The 19,334-nt window shown below is 40.0% G+C and overlaps 1 protein-coding gene across 7 annotated transcripts; it reads right to left on the bottom strand.

The window, feature by feature from the left end:
• Positions 1–7,100: 7,100 nt before the first annotated feature.
• Positions 7,101–19,334, bottom strand: LOC103704793 (uncharacterized). Of its 7 annotated transcripts, none has more exons than XR_015977327.2 (10): positions 18,861–19,325; positions 17,697–17,858; positions 17,451–17,588; positions 17,181–17,339; positions 13,270–13,362; positions 11,434–11,550; positions 11,131–11,205; positions 10,827–11,050; positions 8,716–9,797; positions 7,101–7,767 (listed from the first exon to the last, which is right to left on the bottom strand). XR_015977327.2 is itself a non-coding variant. In XM_008788235.6 (9 exons), the coding sequence occupies exons 1-9, from the start codon at positions 19,221–19,223 to the stop codon at positions 8,768–8,770; spliced, it is 2,361 nt and encodes a 786-aa protein (XP_008786457.2). In that variant the 5' UTR covers positions 19,224–19,325; the 3' UTR covers positions 7,395–8,767. The 7 variants fall into 7 exon arrangements, 2 of the variants coding, with proteins under 2 accessions (XP_008786457.2, XP_088576461.1); XR_001879310.5 differs by having other exon boundaries at positions 7,212–7,701; positions 8,716–9,794; positions 18,861–19,334; XR_603677.5 differs by having other exon boundaries at positions 7,212–7,701.

Here is a 19,334-nt window from a genome sequence, read left to right as displayed (position 1 = left end):
ATTATTAAGGAAGAGAGAGAGAGAGGAATGAGATTGGAGTGGGGTGTGGTTGTGGTTGGAAACCGAGTTGAAGGGGAGAGTGAGGTTGTCCTTTATATAGGAATTTGTGAGAAGAGTGGATGCCCGGAATTTTATTAGTTTGTGATAAGAAATTATTAGCATATCCGAACAGGACTCCTTGGGGAGAATAAGTGCATGGAATAACATGGGGATCATGACAATTAGCGCGGCCGACTCTAGCTTGAGTGGTCACTATTCTGGTCATGGTTCAAATGAAAAGAAAATTGCCTAGAACTAGGTTAGATCCAATGCTTGCAGTGCCGACCTTCGACCGAGGGCTGAAATGTATGAAAAAAAAAGGGGAATACATGTTATGCACATGAAATTATATGTCAAAACCTGTGCCTTTAGGCAATTTCATGCGCTGGTGCTGCATCAGGCCATCAAATGGTTCGATGAGCATCGATTCCGATCCTTTCCAAGCGAAAAGGAGGCAAAAATCGCACAGAAGAGAATGAAATCCAGAAATTGTAGGACTATTAAAAGTGGGGTGAAAGATTGTTGTACTGTAGAGTGACTAATGATTCTATTCTTTGCTTCTTCTGATCCATGGATGAGCAGACATTAGCAATGACATGCATGCATCACTATTTTGTAAAGTAGCATTGTTCAAAGAATTATACGTTTATGCACCGACTAGTAAAAGATAGAGTAGAGTACTTTAGTAACAATTTTTGTGAAAAAATATTTGAATATATGTGGCCAACCCGGAGATACCTAATATGCTCCGGAATCTGTTATTTTTCGATTTTTTTGGATGTATCTGTACTCGAATTATACGAATTATCTGTTTCAGCATATATATATTTGAATAACGATGAACACCATCAAAGTCTAAAATAGAATAAACTGGATAAATTTAGACCAGTTTAACAAGTAGGCTTGCCTTCATGCAAAGGTACAAATATTTAAAATGGGGCAAAAATTTGCTAATATTCACCCTCACTATTGGTAAGTTGGTGTTGTTTTCAAACAATATTGTGCTAGTTATTGGAAAGAAATGCACTCATTGATGATACAAGAGCCTGTTTTTGTTTCTTAATGACCAAGAGTACTATCAAAGCATGATTAAGATGCATTCTCCACTTACTCCTGCCCTCGCATCACATCTCCACCGAAACAAAAGGATCGCAAAAATTATTGGAAAAGCCAGAGAATAATCTTTCTCTTCATCTCATATTCCCCCATATCTTTACTTCTCTGTTGTTAGGTTGTACCTAGGGTTGTTGGCATCCTGCCATGCTCTCTCCCTTGACACACATCCTAATGATGGATTCCACTTTAATCTTCCATGTCCGAATATGCCCGCATACGTTGCATATAACCACAAAAGATATGGCCCATCCACCATTTCCCATCAAACGTGTCCTCTGTAAAACAACATGATCATTACTTAAGAGGTGATGTGGATCAACCAAAAGATTCTAGATTGTAGAGAACAAGTCTATCTTGTATGCTATTGTACTAACAGAAGATCATATATACATGTTGATTACAAGAATCAGCTTACCACCTAATTAGACTGCATGCATGTAGTATACAACGTGAATTTGGAAGGAAGATGAGAGTATTGAACTTTTGTTTGAGGTTTGGTAAGTAAATCAGCAGGCTGAATCTGAGATGGAAGATGGTGAAGATGAAGTGTCTTGGTGAGATGTTGATGCCAAGTAAAGACAACAATGACACCAATATGCTTGGTGAGCTCATATTAGCATGATTGTTAGCAATCTAATTAATAGCACTAATATTATCATACTAGAGAGGATCAGTAGGCTCAAAAGATGGCACCTGTTGCTGGAAATTGGACCCGGGGGCCGCCGCGAAACCAGGGGAGGAGGAGCTCCGCGCCGGGAGGGCGGACGGCGGTGCGCCGGCCGACTGCGTCCTCCATGGGGATGAGAGAGCAGAGAAGAGAGTGCGTCCTGTCCTGTCCTGTCCTGCAAAAAAGCCGGTGGCCGGGCTTTCCGGCGCCGGCCCTCCGATGCTTAAGTCAGAGGGGGCGAGTATGTGGAGAGAGCAAGCAAGAGAGCGAAGAAGAGAGATATGTGGAGAGGATCAAGAGAATATTGTGCTCAATTGTGTCTGTGCTGTTTATTTTTTGTCCCGGTCCGAGTCCGGATCCGGTCCCCCCTTTCTTTCCCCCAGGTTCCCTTTTATAGAGGGATATTGTGTTACCTGGGAGGTGACAGGGGAATTTGTCCTCTTTTGTAATAATTGGGCACCATTTGGCCCATTAATGGCGTAGTAGAGAATAAGGCCGAATCAGACCGGAACCAGGGAGTTGTCACAGTCGATCGGACCTGTTGGAGTGGTTGAACCGTCGGCCGTGGTGGGCCTGGGGTCCGTGGATGGTAAGTGCATTTATTACCGAGTGAACCGGCGGTCAGGGAGAGCCATACGCTTTGATGGTTCAGTGATCCGGAGATCGCCTTGAGCCGTGTTCATTAAATGACTGAGTGCATCGGAGACTTGAGGGGGTCTCATGCATTAATGGCAGGTCGTACCGAATACCTGCGGAGATCTTATGCCTTGATAACTTGGAGATAGCGGCAGGTTGTAGTGGAGTTGCCAGGTCCCTTAGAGGGTTAGGCGGGAGTCGAACATTTGGTCAAGGCAATCGGCTCGGCAGGGGTGCCGAGCCGAGCTGGTCGCCCAATGGGGCGCCCTGTGGCGGGGTCACTCCTAGTACTTCTGGTCGGCGCCCTTCGGGCGAGCACCTTCTAGCCGAGCGCCTCTATTTGGCGCTTTTTGTCTCTGGTCAGCGCTTTCTAGTCGAGCGCTTCTCTGGTCGGCGTCCTCCGGTCGGCTCTTTCTAGCCAAGCACCCCTACTTGGTTATTTTGGTTGGGCGCCTCTTCTTGGCGCTCTCTCCGGTCGGCGCCCTTCAGTCGAGCGCCTTTCTGGTCGGCACTCTTTGACCGAGCATCTTTCTGGTCGGCGCTCTTTGGCCGAGCGCCTCCGCGGCGGTATGACTTGGGGTTTTTCCCCCAACAGCACCCATATTTGCAAGGAGCCAATTGTGAAGCCCAATGATCTCAGTAGCAGTAGTGGGAATAGTTCATAGTCCAACTTCAGCGGATGAGGTGGAGATGGTTATCTGCCTCCTAGAATTCCAGAGATAAGGAAGGTGCCAAGAAAGACATAACAGCTAGTGATGGAATTAATGATGATCAACAGGATTACTTCCCAGGAAGCATCGGAGAAAGTATAAAGCTTCAGATAGGAAGAGCTGAATAAAAGCTAGGTCTGTAGAGTAGTAGCTTGAAGATAACGCAAAAGGCATAATAAGAGATGAGCATAGTGAACTGTTATTGGGGGCATAACAAAGTGGCTCAAAACATGCATATATAGCATGAGCATGAGCATGCGCAGGGGGACGAGAAAGTCACGGTGGTGGTATCATATAGACTTCCTTACGTATGAAAAAAGATAGACATTCTTCACATCAAGCTGATAAAGTAGCCATCGATGAACAGAAACCAAAGCTACAAGATATGATGAACTAGCGCATAAGTCTCCTTGAAGTCATTGCGGTTCTCCTGCTCAACTCCATAAGCAACAAAGCAAGCCTTACTAACTCTCGATTCAGCCATCAAAGTGAGTCTTGATCTTGTAAACCCACTTGCAATTGGTGGAAATCTTGTTAGGGGGAAGAGGAACAAGGTCTCGTATACCCATGCCCTGAAGAGCATTAACTCCTCGGACAATATTGTTGCACACTGCTCGTTTATATTAACCTTCTCAGCAGGGTTAAAGGCTAATCAGATATAAACAACAACGTGAGCAACCTTGGCCGAAAAATGAGGGGGAACAAAAGGAGAGAGAAGAAGGAAATAAACAGTTTCTTAACTACATTATTTTGTTCATGAACATCATGACAAGATTTGAGTGAGTTTCTCGTAAGGCATGGAGGCCACCAAATTCATAAGAGATGTATTCACCTCAGGATCAGGCCTGTTTCTTATGTAACGGGCTATGTGTACTTGGCGTGCGCTTTCGTGTGATTGTGCCCCCCATGGACTGACTGGATGCTGTAGTCGCTGGGCTCTGGCCTACTTTCGGCCTCTTAGAATCATTGTTGATTGATTTGTGATTGAATGCACTAAACTTAGTCGGCCTCCATAAAGGTTGATTGCGCCAAACTTAGTCGGCCTTACTAAATTTTTTCTTGATTGATTTGTGATTGATTGTGCCAAATTTAGTCTGCCTTACCAAACTTCGTTAGCCTCCTAGTACTATGTAAAGGCTGCTCCTATACATTGTAAATACAGACAGAAATATAATTCTCTTCTCTCTTTTTTAAACTCGGCAGGCATGGTCCCGCACTAAACCCCAGAGGACCAGGTGAGCATGGAGCAACGGAACACGCCGTCCCGTCAGAGTGCTTGGCGAAGGTTAATTTGATAGGCGCGTCACGCTCTCGATCATGCAGAAGTAGCACGCCACACCGTACTATCAGAAGCTCAGCGAAGGCAAATTTGGTAAGCGTGGTCATGCTCTCTATCACGCAGGAGCAGTGCGCTATACCGTACCATCAGAAACTTGGCGAAGATAAACTTGATAGGCGCGGTCTCGCTCTCGATCATGCAGGAGCGGCGCGCCACACCGTCTTGTCAAAAGCTTGGCGAAAGTAAACTCGGCAGACGCAGTCTCACTCCAAACTCTAGAGGACCAGGTGAGCATGGAGCAGCGCGTCACACCGTCCCGTTAGAGTGCTCGGCAAAGGTGAACTCGGTAGGCGCGGTCTCGCTTTCAATCATGAAGGCCTCTATCATAAAGGCGTTGTCGTCGGTCCATAAGTTCATCTTGGTTGATCAGCTTGCATACGTTTTCACCAAAGCTCATCCTTCTGACATCTTTCGATTTCTTATTTCTAAACTCAAGTTGATGTCCATATTACCATCTTGAGTTTGAGGGAAGAAATCATTGTTGATTGATTTGTGATTGATTGTGCCAAATTTAGTTGGCCCCCATAGAGGCTGATTGTGCCAAACTTAGTCGGCCTCCATAAAAGCTGATTGTGCCAAACTTAGTTAGTCTTACCAAACTTCATCTTAATTGATTTGTGATTGATTGATTGAGCCTCCTAGTACTATATAAAGGCTACTCTTATACATTGTAAATATAGATAGAAATACAATTATCTTTTCTTATCCTTCTATTTTCAACACGGCCGTTGTTTAAATTAAAAAAAAAAGAAGAGAGGAAAAAATTGAGCCAAGCAACTCAAATCATTAACATATCCTTCCCCTTTCAAATAAAAGAAAGCAAATTACTAAAAAGAGCAGCTCTGATCTAATAAATTGACACAGCATCTTACCTAAACTTTCGGTTCCACCTCACGTAGGAGCAATTGGCTAATACCAAATTCGAATTCCAAGAAGAGTAAAAAAAAAAAAAGGATAAAGGGAGAAAGAAAGTGGTCAGAGAGAACAATTAAAAGGGGGTGAGGAGAATGGATGGCCCTGGCAGTGGAAGGACATTAGTGGGAGTCATGGTCTGGTAGGATATCTCGCGGAATATCCGCTTTGCCAGGATCTCCCCCTTGTCTCGCCCTTCTCCATCTCTCTTCTTTGCTTCCTCGAGACTTATTCTGCTTGGCCCTTTTGCCAAAGCAAGAGGATCAATTATATCCGCATGAAAGAATAGTTCCAAGTTTCTAAGTCTGAAGGCTAAAGGGGTATGATGGAAAAACAAAAAAAAGAACGTGATGGAACAAAGAATCCTTATCATATCCTCGCCATATGAAAGTTCAAAATAAGACAAATATACTCCAATGCCTTCACATTTTCAAACTCTTGGTATCCTACCTGTTTGCTGTCAACTTTGTAACTAAAGTGCAACCATGCTCTCTCCCAACTGTGAGAATTTAGCGCTTTAAGTGTTCAATATGACATAGAAATTTGATGGCATTAAGGGGCAAACCTACGAGACAACTTGCTATGATAAGAGTGACTTCCAAACCTGCAAGGCAAGTCCCATACCACATCATATTGGCGTACCAAATTAACCTACATGATATTTCAGCATTAAACCTAAATTCCCAAGTGATGATTTGCACATCACACCTCAATCAAGCCGTCATCCATTTCCATTTTGCAATAACTATCTCTTGAGTATATTCTGAAGTTGAGTTCCTATTTTGAAAGAGAGCATCTATAATAGTAGCATCAGTAATTGAAGAAAACAAAGTAATAAACAGATTGAACCCAACCCCTCCCCCCAATCTACGCATTGGTTTTTCTGTACACCTTATTCTCTGCTATTGCAAACAAGTAGGAATTTTACATAAAACAGAAAAAAGTAGAAGAAAAAAAGTAGAGTCAGACTGTTTTGATCTTGAAGCAATCACTATCTAAAAGAAACTCGGGCAGTGTAGAATCTGATTCTCCTGACAGGCATATAAGAACCCAAACTGGTTCGGTTGCCTGAGAACAGTTGCACATTCTTAGCATCATGCTCCCTCAAGTTACTTTCAAGTGGTACATACGATATTACAACAATTATGCAACTCTTATATAAAAAGTAACGCTTTCTTAATGTCCATAAAGCTTGTACAGTGACACTTGAAAAAAGAATTAAAGCCATTATTAAACACGAATATTTAAGATTCCTAGGAATTAGATAAATATGATTAAGTGTCATGGGTAAAAGAGAGAACAAATCAGATGGGGATTGGTTCCTCCCATACATGGCCTTTTAAAAGCAGAAACCTTGCCAATGGCTGGGCCCTTAACATGTGGAAAGATCAAAATAGGTCCCACTAGCCCTGGTTGAATGGTATCTCCCTGGAAGCCATCAACAATTACTTTATTCACATTCTCCACCTCTACAAAATTCAAACAACCAAGGATTCTACCAAGTGATCCAATTACAAACGTACATCTAGAAAGAACCTCCCCATGGATGGCAATGAACCAATATTTCAGCTTTTGAAGCAGGAACTATGAACTTTTATCAGAGCACCACCTTTTACCTCAAGAGGAGTGAAAAAAAAAAGCTACAACATGCAAGAAGAAACACCGGCACAGTCCAGAGTTCTGCATTTAGAATTGGCTGATCTGAATGTTCCATTTTGCCGGTGTTGGCAGGTTTAATGGTCAGCATATAATTGCAGGAATTACAGGGAGATGGAGGTATATATACACAATATCAGTGTAATCTTTTATCAGAAATTAAAAAATTTAGAAATCAACATACAACTTAGCAGTTTATATCTCATGTAATAAGAATGTAAAAGAAAATATCCTAATCATCAACCTGGTACCAGCATATAACCAGCCATTTGAATGCACTGACAAGTCCCCAGCTAAAATACCAGAAATAAGAACGTGATGACAAAAGGCATGGCCTGCTCACATTCAATGGACTTGTTCTGGATGGAAAGGCCACTCATTGCATTACTTTATATATACAAGAAAAAAAGGTAATAACTCAGAGAGCTTGCTATACAACCTAGCAGTTGCATTTGGTCATCACAGCAAAAGGGTTAGTGCAAATCATCATGTAACAGCGCCACTGCTTGCTGAAGCAAAAACAGAGAGGTGTAGCCCAGCATATTAAGGTGTAGCTCAGGTATCAGTTCAACGTCTGAGGATTGTTTGGTTGAGTGACATCACTAGGTGCCCAGAAAGTCAGGTACCTGCCACTTATCAATTGTTATATGACGTGAGCGCTTCAAGAATACAAATATTGAAAGTGCTAGAGCCTGTAAAGTTATAAAGAAAAACCATGAGCACAACAATGCACCAATCCAAACTTAACAGACAGCCAGAAGACTTATAAAATTAATCAACTTTCTTAAACTTTCCAAGTTAACCTGAATCCAATGTTCAACAGGTCCCCTCACAGACTCTTGCATGACTAAGAGTTAACTAAATGACTGATGAAGCCATTACTCAAACAATAATGAGGACCTGGTTGCTTGTTTTGTTATCACTGTCCAATCAAGGAGGTCCTACTGCAACAGATAACAGAGTGACATGAGATGCTGAGCATTATGATTGACCACTCTAGGAGAGATTGAACATTAGGGGTAAATGGGCTAGTTTGTCCAGTCAGTCTGAACAGCAGAGCTGAGACAATCCAGGCTCAGGCTCCTTATTTTTAGGCCTACACTTGAAAACTGAATGAATTGAGGACTAGCTTGGGCTTAAGAACTTAGGTTAAATAAATCAGGCCCAAAACTGAGCCACAACCAGTCCAAAAATGAGCCCAAACTTGGGCTGCTTCAGGCAAGGCATATCCGAGCCAGTATAGGTCAGAACTAAGGTTTCAGCCCCAAGCTACAGTCAGGCCTCGAACCGGCCTCGTCCAGCATATTTGCACTCCCATGATGAACATTGGAAATACGATATAAGCCCATAAAACAATAAATTCAGAAATTTTATAAGTAAACAATCAGCCCAGCTCTTGCCAGCCATGTTTGTGAGCAGGATTGACAGGAAGTTCAAATATGGCATTCTCCCAAACTTGAAAGCTTCTGGCATTTGTGAGAGACTTATTTAATAGGAAATACAAGAGCATCAAGTTCTCTGAGTCAGGTAAGGTTTGAGTTGTATGCTGTTACTGGAAAAATTAGTGTTTGATCATATTTTCAATTTTCAGTTCACAATAAAATGTATAACCTTGAATTGAAAAAAACAGTGTTATGTACCATTTTCTTGCACATATAGTACACAATTGAATCCTCGGGAGTCATGACTGCTTCAGTGACTACTGTCCCTCTTCAAACTGCCCGAACACTGGATGGGTGTGCGGCTTCTTGAATTCTTTTTGTAGGGCCTCCTATTCAACTCTGCACCGTCAGAATCAGAAGTACTAATTTCTCCACCATTTTTTCTGTACTCATCTTTCCTTTGGTGATGTTTTCTCTTTCCACCACTTCTACTATGTTTCCTATAGAATTCACTGCTATTGCTTGGTAAATGGTGATCAGTATCTTCCTGATCAGAATTTTTATCTGTGGATCTCCAATCATCTGCAGAATCATCAAAATAATCTCTCTGACTTCCAGTCCTCTGTTTTCTCAATTTACTATTCTCATCATCACTTTCATATTTATGGGATTTATGACTTTTCTGATGCTGCGAGTTATATTGATAATATTCTCTTTTCTCACTCAGGCGTTTATCTTTCTTTGTTCCATGCACACTGGATGAGTCTCTGTTGGAACCAACATCATCAGAACAATATCCCCCATTATACCGCTCTTCATCAATTGTAAGTCCGCCACCAGTATTCTCACTTGAAAGGTTTTTGCTTGGCTCTCTGTTATTAGAATCATTGCCCCATTGCCAATTAGATGATCCATGTTCCTTCTTATGTGTTTCATGGGATTTGGATTTATGATGCTTCTCTGATTTGCTTAGCCCAGTGGAGTAAGTCCCTCTTTCCTTCCTAGACAAGTCTTCTGTTGTAGGTTTCCTCTTATAATGATAATCAAATCCGTTCTTCTCTTCATATTTCCAGTGTCGTTCAAGGAAATCTATATCTGTTGTCTTGGAGATGCCTTCATCTGAATCATGACAGGACAAATAATACCTTACTTCAGACTTGTTTTCCTCAGATGGTTCATGCTCATCCAGAAAAGCTATTTCTTTTCTCCTCCTATTAGAGTGCTCTCTCCTGATTGAGTGCCTCCTATATTCATCTCTCTCTATATCTGGATCTTCTCTGATGGAACCACCACCCCGCATGTCTGTCTCGCAGTCAATAGAACTTCTTGAATGACGCCTACTACATCCATACAAGAACGTCAATAATAAGAATAAAAATGAACAGGCTAGAATGAAAAGAAAAAAAAATATATAAGATGTGCTTTAGTGAAAAAAAGTTTCAGTATCCAAAAGCTTCACACTGATTCTGATGATATACAAGGTAATAAAAATTAGTATTAAAGTGAAATTGTAATAACATACAAGTTCATGATGCTGAATAAGATCAATACTGATATCTGTTGCACTTGGTTACAAGTAATCTCTTGATTAATAGAATAACCACAATAATAAGTTGTACTGTAATAGTTAACTATCAAACATTTATGGAGCCTGGAGATGAAGGAGCATCTCTCGAAGGTTCTAGTAATTGAGGGCAAACATGGAGGGAGCGGCCGGGGACAGAGAGTTACTAGAGCAACCTTCTTTCTTGGCACTTTCAGAGAGTAAGAAATTTCATCAGCAGTTTCAGCTTGGGGAAGGGGGGCGGGGGTTGCGCGGTGGTGCAAGAGAGAAAAGAGAGATATAGAAATGTTTGAGAAATGAAAGGAAAGCAAAACCTGACAATTGAACATCGATAAACACAATGATATCCGAATCCCTTAAGTTCCTTGTCCTCTTCCCTTTCTTCTTTCAAATAAAAATTCTTACCCTCTTTACCTCCTCCCTGTCATCCCCTTCCGCTTCTTTGTCTTCGTCCTTCTAGTTCTCTCGCTCCTGTTCTAGAACTAACCAAAAAGTTCTTAACCCAATTGTTTAATTAGACAAAAATGTCTCCATATCTTAAGCTTTTAAAATTATTTTCTCAAATAAAGACCACATAATAAAGTAAAATACATTTATAGATATGAGTGGTCTGTTTTTAATATAACAACTTAGTGATTGTTAGGGAATTCACATTTCAGATGCTCAAGAAGGCCCCTAAATCGTTTGCGTAGGCAATCAAGTGGCTCACCACCAGCAATCAACTAGGCAACTTATAATTCTTGTATATTTGTAGTTGAAATCTGAATTTAAATGAAAGAACAAACTGCACCCAATGTTGATAAACCTGTTGTCTGTTGGTATTTTCTTTCTGTTCGAACCCCTGGACTTCTTACGATCTTCTAGCTCCACTTGCTTGTCATACACTGATTCATCTGAATGGCCAAATAGAGCAGCCATATTTTTAATCCAGTATTTAGGTGGAGGATTATCCCAATCAGCCCACTCATAATCCCCTCCAGGGTTGCGAAAGCAATGAATGAAATTGCAAGCAGTTCCATGAGAGCAAGTCTGTCAAAGAAACACAAATCACTATTTGGGGAAAGCAGCCTTTAATGTCAGAGTATAATCACCAAAGACTATCTGGTTACCTTTAGCCTTGATTTCATGTATTCCCCACATATAGCAACCTTCCATCTCGTGATAGCAACAAACTCACATATTATCTAATTCAGAAAAGTGATCGTTCAGAGCAAAACTGATAAGTACAAGAATTAGGAAGATTCTACAAAGGGGCTACATATACTTTTCAACTGCTTGCTGCTGGCTTACTAGCAAAGCTATGCATGGATATGTGCATGCAAGGGAAATGCCTTTGAATCTACCAGCAGAAGATGAAGATATCAAACTTTACAAATGAAGACTTATAAAAAACAAGTGACTGTGCAAGGTACCTGTTTCCCAGCATAATAACGGCCATTCATGTTAGTGTAAGCAAGCAGGGCCGAATCCAGGGACTTGTAATGCACATACACATTTCCACGTAGATGGTGAGAGCCATTCCTGCACACCTAGACAAAATAGGTTGGAATTGACATTTTGAATAGCAAGCTAACATGGCAAAATAAAATGAGATCAGCAATATAAAAAGCAGCCTAAAGCCTTTTTCTCTCTTCATTTGTTCCTTCAATATCTAATTTCACTGATCATCAGAAATTGGGTGATAAAGAAGATCAAGGTTTTGTTTCCGGAAAACTCACATCCAGTTCCTAGAATCTGTATCGGCTACATATTTAAATCAGATACACATCAGAAACTTGGATACTATTAAATTTTTATTTGCAGATTTCATTCTTTTCTAAGGTTGGTCAAGAATACAAGTTTCAAAATAACTTCGAAAAACATTATTTTTCAGAAATTCTTAAGCTAACTAGGAAGTTTGGTTGATAACCATGCATATCAGAAAGCCCTAATATATAGTATATTTTAATATTTTATTTTGTACAATATTGAAAAATATATTTTTTTATTAACATTATCTTTTCTACATATCCCTGTATCTCTTCTTTTTTTTCCCTCTTAACAAGTTGGAACTCGATTCTCATGTCCATGTCCATGCATAACTGGGTCCAGGTGCTTAATAAGCAGTGTAACAATGAGAATGATGGGTTCCAAGTTCCAACATGATATAACAAGAGAGTGCATAATAGGAAAACTAAGAATTGCTCAATAATGAAGAAAAAGAAAGAGATCCCAAGCTGTTTTACCCTGTCCTTTTTCATAATTGCATGTGCAGGTTCTGATTCTGCAGCTAAAACCAAAAGGACTCACAAAGGCAAGAAACTTGAATTCATAAATAAGGAATTAAAGAGGAATGCAAGACCTATAAAAACTGCTTTAATGTTGTAAAAAGATATAAAAAAAATTTTATTTGGCAAAGTATTAAGGTTTTGATACGAATGAATGACAAACAAAGAGGAAAAACAACCTTGGTTGGATGTAACATGCATGAGTAAAATAGGACCATGCTTGTTGGTTGTCGATATAGTTATTTTGGCGGTTGGACCATGCATGAGTAAAATAGGACAAGTGTAAGCACTAACAATATGGAACCCATAAAAAAATTTGCATGTCCAAGGTAGGAGTGAAGCATCACAGCTAGTTGCTGGGACCAAATAGAAGTGACTGGTTCAGGCCACTAACACATAAAGTTCATAAGTGCATAGTTCCAGATATCCAAAGCAAAGGGCAAGTTCAGGTCAATTCAGCACCATCGCAGGTGGAAAACATGTATGAAGAAGGATAGTAAATTAGAGTAAAAGTCTGAATGAAGGAAAAAAAAATTACGTCAATAACTGCGATCAAAATCACAAAATATAGCAAGACAATTAAAATGGATGGAAAATATGATTATTATTGTTATGTAAAATAAAAAAATAAAAAAATGGCAAGTTTGTTAATACACAACAGCCAAACTATCTTAAACGATGCATGAGACTTGACCAAGTTTTTTGGAGATTTACTTGTGTGCTGCTAGCAATTATGCACTCAAAACAAGGTGAGACAATTAGTTAATATTGTTTATTTATGTCAAAACCTATTTTTCGCTTCCAATTTAAAATTTATCAATTTCATCAACGTCTATAACCTTATAAAACATTGTCATTAGTAGTTATTGAAATAGTATTCTCATACAAATAATAGGAAAAAGAAGATGAAGAAGAAAGAGAACTCAAATATAGTTGAACTCGTAACAGCTCTGAAGCAAAAGAAAAGTAACATTAACAAACCTTGAAATTAACAAGTTCGCCAAACTTCAGGAATTCTGTATGCACATCCTCATAAAATTCTTCATAACAATGTTCAACCTCTTCATCTGTATACTGTAATATGTGTAACCCGGGAGTAGTCCCAACATACAAGAAGATTAAACATGTATCAGATGTACAAGTATCATAAGCATTGTTCCAATGACTGTGTATAAATTGTTTTGAAAAAATTATAATATAAGATTCGAAGAATGAGAATTTTTTTTTTAAAAAAAGAACTAGTTAACATGGGAGGAATGAATCAATTCAAGGGATTCAGTAAATATTTTCAAATTCTGCCAGACAAGCCGCACCAACCCAAGACATTTTTCAAGCATAAACTCTTGCAGATACAACTGACTCTTCAATATTTTCAAAATCTATGAGAATTAACACCATAAAATAATAGACTCAAGCTGAAGCGACAACAAGATCACAAGAATCTTCTGATTTCCATTGTTGTGTCGATGCAACAATAACATCCATAATCCAGCCCAACTGCAGCCACTATGACTACAAAATCAAGTTCCTCTTGAACCATACCTCCCATCATGGTACCACCCATACGGGACATTCCATACTGTACCGATGCAGAACCGGGATGGTTCCTAGGTACGGCTTGTTAAATGAGCCAAACCAGTCAATACCAAACCAAGCTGAGAGGCACTGCCCTACACAGCATGGCACCTACTTATATCACCTCGTTTCGTATGGTACCATGGCTGGGAGAGAAAAGTGTTGGAAGCTCGTGGTAGGACGAAGCACCATATGAATTGTACCGTACGGAACCGGTAATGAGCCGGTAAGGTTCCCGCTTCCAGTTTTGCAGACCTTGACTCCCATTTCATTTAACTTAGTGATAAGAGTTTAAGCCTATGATGCAAAACTAAACTTTCATGCAAGTAATGCTACACAAAGATTAACTTGAAGGTTAAAAGGTCGAGAATGAGACTGGTTTACCACAAAATTACACCTTGCATTAACACATAAAACTCATTTCCCAGGTGGAGTACCAATGAGTTTCTTGACTGGTGCTCCAAGAGAATATAAAGACTCGAAGCAGTAAAACATGATTTTGAATAATTTCTAGGCAAATTATTGACTCAAAGGTTGACTCGATCTTGGTCAATGTGAACAACTTTCCAATAAAGTAGGAGTTCTTAGATATTATTATGTATCACACAAAGAGGGATTCTAATAAGGTGGCTAATCGGCTAGCCAGATATGCATTGAAGTTACCTTTTGACCAAAAAAAGCAAAGCTAGCTATATTAGTGGCTATAAGTTGCTTGATTGCAAGTATAATGTACAGCCTTATCATGTAAATGCAAACTTACAGGCATTGTAAAGAGATGCAGATTATGCAAATACTGTGAAACTTAAATGATATATAAGATGCTATGAGTAGAAGTTATATATTAGTGTTTGTGCCACCAGCACTCTATGCATAAAATTCTTATGTCCTCATCTATGTTAGACACTAGACACAGGTTCCAAGTGTCTTAAGTGTCCTCAGGTGTCGGACATGGAAACCTTCAAATATCTAGGCATAAGGGCACGATATCGTATCTATATGTATGTGTGTGTGTCGTATTTTTTTTTTTTTTGATACTTATTTGAAAAACGAGAATCTTAGAATTATAGATGCTATTTAAAAAAATAATGGAATAGCCATGAGTTTCCAAGTTGTTTAATTTATTTGCTAGGTTCACTTAGAGGCTATTTGGATTCCTTTAAAGTGGAGTGGCCTGTGGCTCAATACAGGTGCAAACCAGCCCATTGTTTGGATGTCCGCAACTAAAATTGCACAAGTTGAGTTGTGCATTGGGCTGCAACTCAGGGCCATCTTGTGATAGGTCAACTTGCAGTCTTAAGCAGACCTGGAACAAGTTGCAACCGCTTGAGTTGGTCTCTTAATTTTAAAAAATAATTTCTCTCGTCCTCCTTCCCTTCCCCTCTCCTCCGCCGCCCTGTTTCCAAGTCCTCATAGCCACCCTCAATGCCACCGTCAGCCCCTATCACCTTTGAGAGGCCCGCAGCCGCCTCCTTCACCTCAGATTTCATTGCATTGCCTTCCTCTTCCACTCCATCTCCTCCTCCCTTTTCGCTGCCTAGCCCTTTTGCCCCTCTCCTTCACCTTCTCCTTCCTCCTTAAGGCCCACACTGCCACCTGTTTCCTTGCCCATGGGTGCCAAACTCCATGCCCAGTTCCTTGCCCATGGGTGCCAAAGTCCATGCCCAGTCCCTTGCCACTGGCAGCTTTGATGTCTACCTCTTTGTGCATAACACCCTCATCTTCATGTATATCGAGTGCTTCGACCTGGCATTCAATTCCAAGGTATTCAATGAAATGTCTTTTTAATGGAATGCCTGTCAGAAATACCCCTCTTTTTAACAAACGCTCCTCCAAATACAAGAAGTGAGCTTCTTTGCAAGCCGACTATTGCAACTTAAATTGCGGTGCAACTTGAGTTGTAGTACAACTTCAACTATAAGGCTCCAAACAGTCTCTTAAGATGTGCTGAGATAATTAGATTAACAATTAGCTGTGATATATTCATATTTAGAACATAATGATATTTCACTTAAAATTTTTTATATAATCTTGACAATTTTATATTAAACATATAAGGACACTTTGCTTGAAATTTGCAAGAACTAAGGGATAGTTACTAAAATTATCCTACCATCAGCAAGACACATCAAAGTGGAGCATCCAACTATGTCGTGTTTTGTCATGCCATGTCCAAGCATCCAAAAGTGTTGACACTTCCAAACAACTTCAAATAAATTATCTAGGTAATATATGTCCTCATACAAAATGCATCCCCTTAATGCATAATCAAGCAACTATATCTTGGCCCATCATTTTAAGTCTGCTTCACAAGTTCTTTCATGTCAAATCTTTTGTGGCAATTTCCCAACTAGGATTTTCACAATTTTCATAATTATATCGTGTCAGAAACTGATACTTAAACGACATGACCATCATAGTCACACAAAAAGACTCTGTCACCTGTGAACTTAATATTCCTGATAATATCTTCGACTGTGGAACATCACCAATAGTTCAACAAACAGGAAATGACCAGAGAACTACTGAATGTTAAGGAGTTGTCCATCAATAATATTGAGAAGTCAATACTCAAAGATATGTTGGATTCAAGAAAGTGTTAAATAGTCAAAAATCTGTCAGGACATGGATACCTCAAGCTTGAATCAAAAGGCATCATAGATTTTTAGGAGTAACAAGTATAAAAGAGAAAAGAGGGATCTTGATAAAATATTCTTTGCAAGAATGACTGAATATAAAAGAAATTATCAAATATAGCTGAATTAAAAGTTAAAACAAGCTCAGATACAACTATTACAAATTGCACAAGTAGCACAGGATACAGAAGCCTCAGAAATGCTAATCTCCATCCTCAGCCAAGGCCAATTCTCCATTACATTGTACCTTGAGATGAATTTCTGGTGTAGATTTTGTTAAAGAACACTTGGTGGTGTTGTAAGATATCATAAAACTAGGCCATATATCACATACAATAAACCCAACAAGTCCATGCACATGCAGTAGACGGTATAATCTTGTAGTTTCTAAAATGGCGCAATTAGAAATAGACGACTTTGTTACACTATCCTATCAAACACTTTTTTTCAAACAGATTAGTACCACAATGCTAACTGGGTAGCCTTTCTTCATTACTATGACAAAACATGATCAAGTTACTTTGCAGCTTGTCATGTTTGCAGATATGGTAAAAAGCATTTATGACCATGGAGGGGACATTACAAAAGGAAATAAAATGCAAGTACAAGATGTCATTTGCAGATGAAACTAAAGAGCAATATCAGGATACCACATTAGCCACAGGAGAGTATCATCTTACAAACCTCAAGCCCCTCATCTTGCTCCCAAGCAAGTCCTGGGCCACTGTACATATTTTTGATGAGCAATGTGCAAGAATTATCAGGATGAAAATGAACTCTACTGCAACGTGACCCGAAACGACAGGCTCCGGTCTTAAGGTGAAATGGACAGTGAGCTTTATCCTAGAAAAAGAACAGACATAAGAAGTTTAAAGTGAATGTGGAGGGCAGAAATGATTTAGATGGCCGGAGTATTTGTGATTTAAAAGAAAGACAAAGTTTCAAGAAACACACTTGCTCAGTTCCAAAATTTGGAATCTGTTGAGCAGCTTTGTCAAGTACTTTTTGTGCTGACATAGATGGCCCATTCTTGTAAGAAGCAAAAGCTACATACTGTGGAGGAAGTGGATTTGATGTGGGTCTCTCATCATCCTGCAATAGCTTTCATCAAAGTTTAGAGCATATCCAGATTCCAAAGTTGTCTAAAAGTAGATGCCTGACCACCAAAAAAAAAAAAACTTTATTTGAGCAAAGTATAACCTCTTTAATTGGCTGTCTATCAGCACCTTTCTTTGCAACTCTAACCCTTTTCTTCTTCACTGTGATTTCATTTCCTTGCCAGATGATTTCTGCAGGCCCTTCTTCAACATATTCCCATTCATCACCTTCTTCCAACTCATCTGCACGCTCTTTCTGCTGATTCTGTTATGTCTCCAAATTGAATGCAAAAGAAGGAAGTCACATGAAATTGATCACCAAAATTTTCGATACGAAGCACTAAAAAATAATAACAAGACGTACACTCTCATTTAGCAAACATATTTGCAAAAGTAGGTCAAAAATGTACTGCATGCATTTTGTTGCCCATTCATATGTTTTCTATGTTGTTACAGAATGGTCATCCCAATGGTGCTATGCATGACCATCAGCTAAGCCACATGACAGTTACTACCTTCAACTGGTCAAATGACAATGTTGACATACTATACATTTTGTAAGAGAAGAAAGGAAATATAAACTACAAATCAACTAATTTATGATCACTGACTTCTAATCCATGTTTCTTTCCTCTCCAGCACACGGAAGCAATATTCATCCAATTTTAGACATTAACACCCCATATTCACTCAGGTGTCAACACCCTGTCCAAAGGAACAGGCAATTGGTTTGATATGTCCAATTACAATACAAAATGTTACCCATCTCAAAATTATAAAGGCATTCATAGCAATGTATTTCCAGCTAATCATTTGAACCTCTCTCTCTCTCTCTCTCTCTCTCTCTCTCTCTCTCTCTCTCTCTCTCTCCATCCACGGCAAGAGTAACTCAACACATATAACGAATTGATCAATTCTACTACATTCCAACATTTGAATCAGCAAAAAAACTAGGAATTCTTTTTTAAGATAAATCCAATAGAAACCTCTCGACCATCCATCTCCTCTTTCTTGACCAGCAAAAGCACATAGTAATGTATCAAGAAAACAATGAAATATAGTCATTTAATGCTGAATTCAGTATGCCGAACTAACTACCAACCACCGAGAGCAAAAATTAATTTTTTTTTCCCACATCAGAACTGAAAAAACTAATTAGAGCTAGAACTTTTGGCTATCATATTAAGTAATATGGATTCAAACAATTCTTAGGGGAAATAGAAGAAGTAGACGGAAAACTAATGAGGAAATTAGGGGAGATTAGAACCTCCTTTTCTCGCGACTCTTCGAGAAGCTTCTTCCTCCGGGACTCCTCCTCTTCCTCCGCAGCCTTTCGCGCGGCGGCTGCCTCCAACCAGAATCTCTCCCGCTCCTCGAACGCCTTCCTCTCCCTCTCGGCGATCTCGGCCTCCTCCTGCTCCCTCAACCGGAACCTCAGCTGCTCCTCCGGATCATTGGACCGCTCCTCCTCCTCCTCCCGCTCCCGGATCGCCGCCTCCCTCCTCACCTGCTTCCTCTTGAGCTTCTTCACCGCCTTCCGCTTCTCCTTCCTCGCCGCGGCACCGCAGGCGGCAGCGGCAGCTCCCTCCGCCGTCTTCGACTGTCCACCGGCGGCCGACGGATCCGACATCGGCTATGAAATAATCGGGGAAGAAATCGAAGGAATTTTTAGGCTCGAGACAGCCAGAAATTAGGTCAGCTGAAATCGAAACGGGACGAGAGTGTGAAAAAAAAAAAAAAA

Source organism: Phoenix dactylifera, chromosome 4, assembly GCF_051530095.1.
Source record: "Phoenix dactylifera cultivar Ajwa chromosome 4, Ajwa_hap1_PhDact_Kaust_v1.1, whole genome shotgun sequence".
In the NCBI taxonomy this organism is placed as follows: domain Eukaryota; kingdom Viridiplantae; phylum Streptophyta; class Magnoliopsida; order Arecales; family Arecaceae; genus Phoenix; species Phoenix dactylifera.
This window is presented reverse-complemented; position numbering and strand designations above follow the sequence as displayed.

What these genes read in the sequence shown, in the direction of transcription:
- LOC103704793 (XM_008788235.6), bottom strand. Translation starts at nt 19,223, where the DNA reads ATGTCGGATCCGTCGGCCGCCGGTGGACAGTCGAAGACGGCGGAGGGA. An exon ending in AAGAGTCGCGAGAAAAGGAG is followed by an intron (nt 17,859 to 18,860) that starts GTTCTAATCTCC and finishes GAGACATAACAG; the next exon opens with AATCAGCAGAAAGAGCGTGC. An exon ending in GTTATTATGCTGGGAAACAG is followed by an intron (nt 11,206 to 11,433) that starts GTACCTTGCACA and finishes TTTCTGAATTAG; the next exon opens with ATAATATGTGAGTTTGTTGC.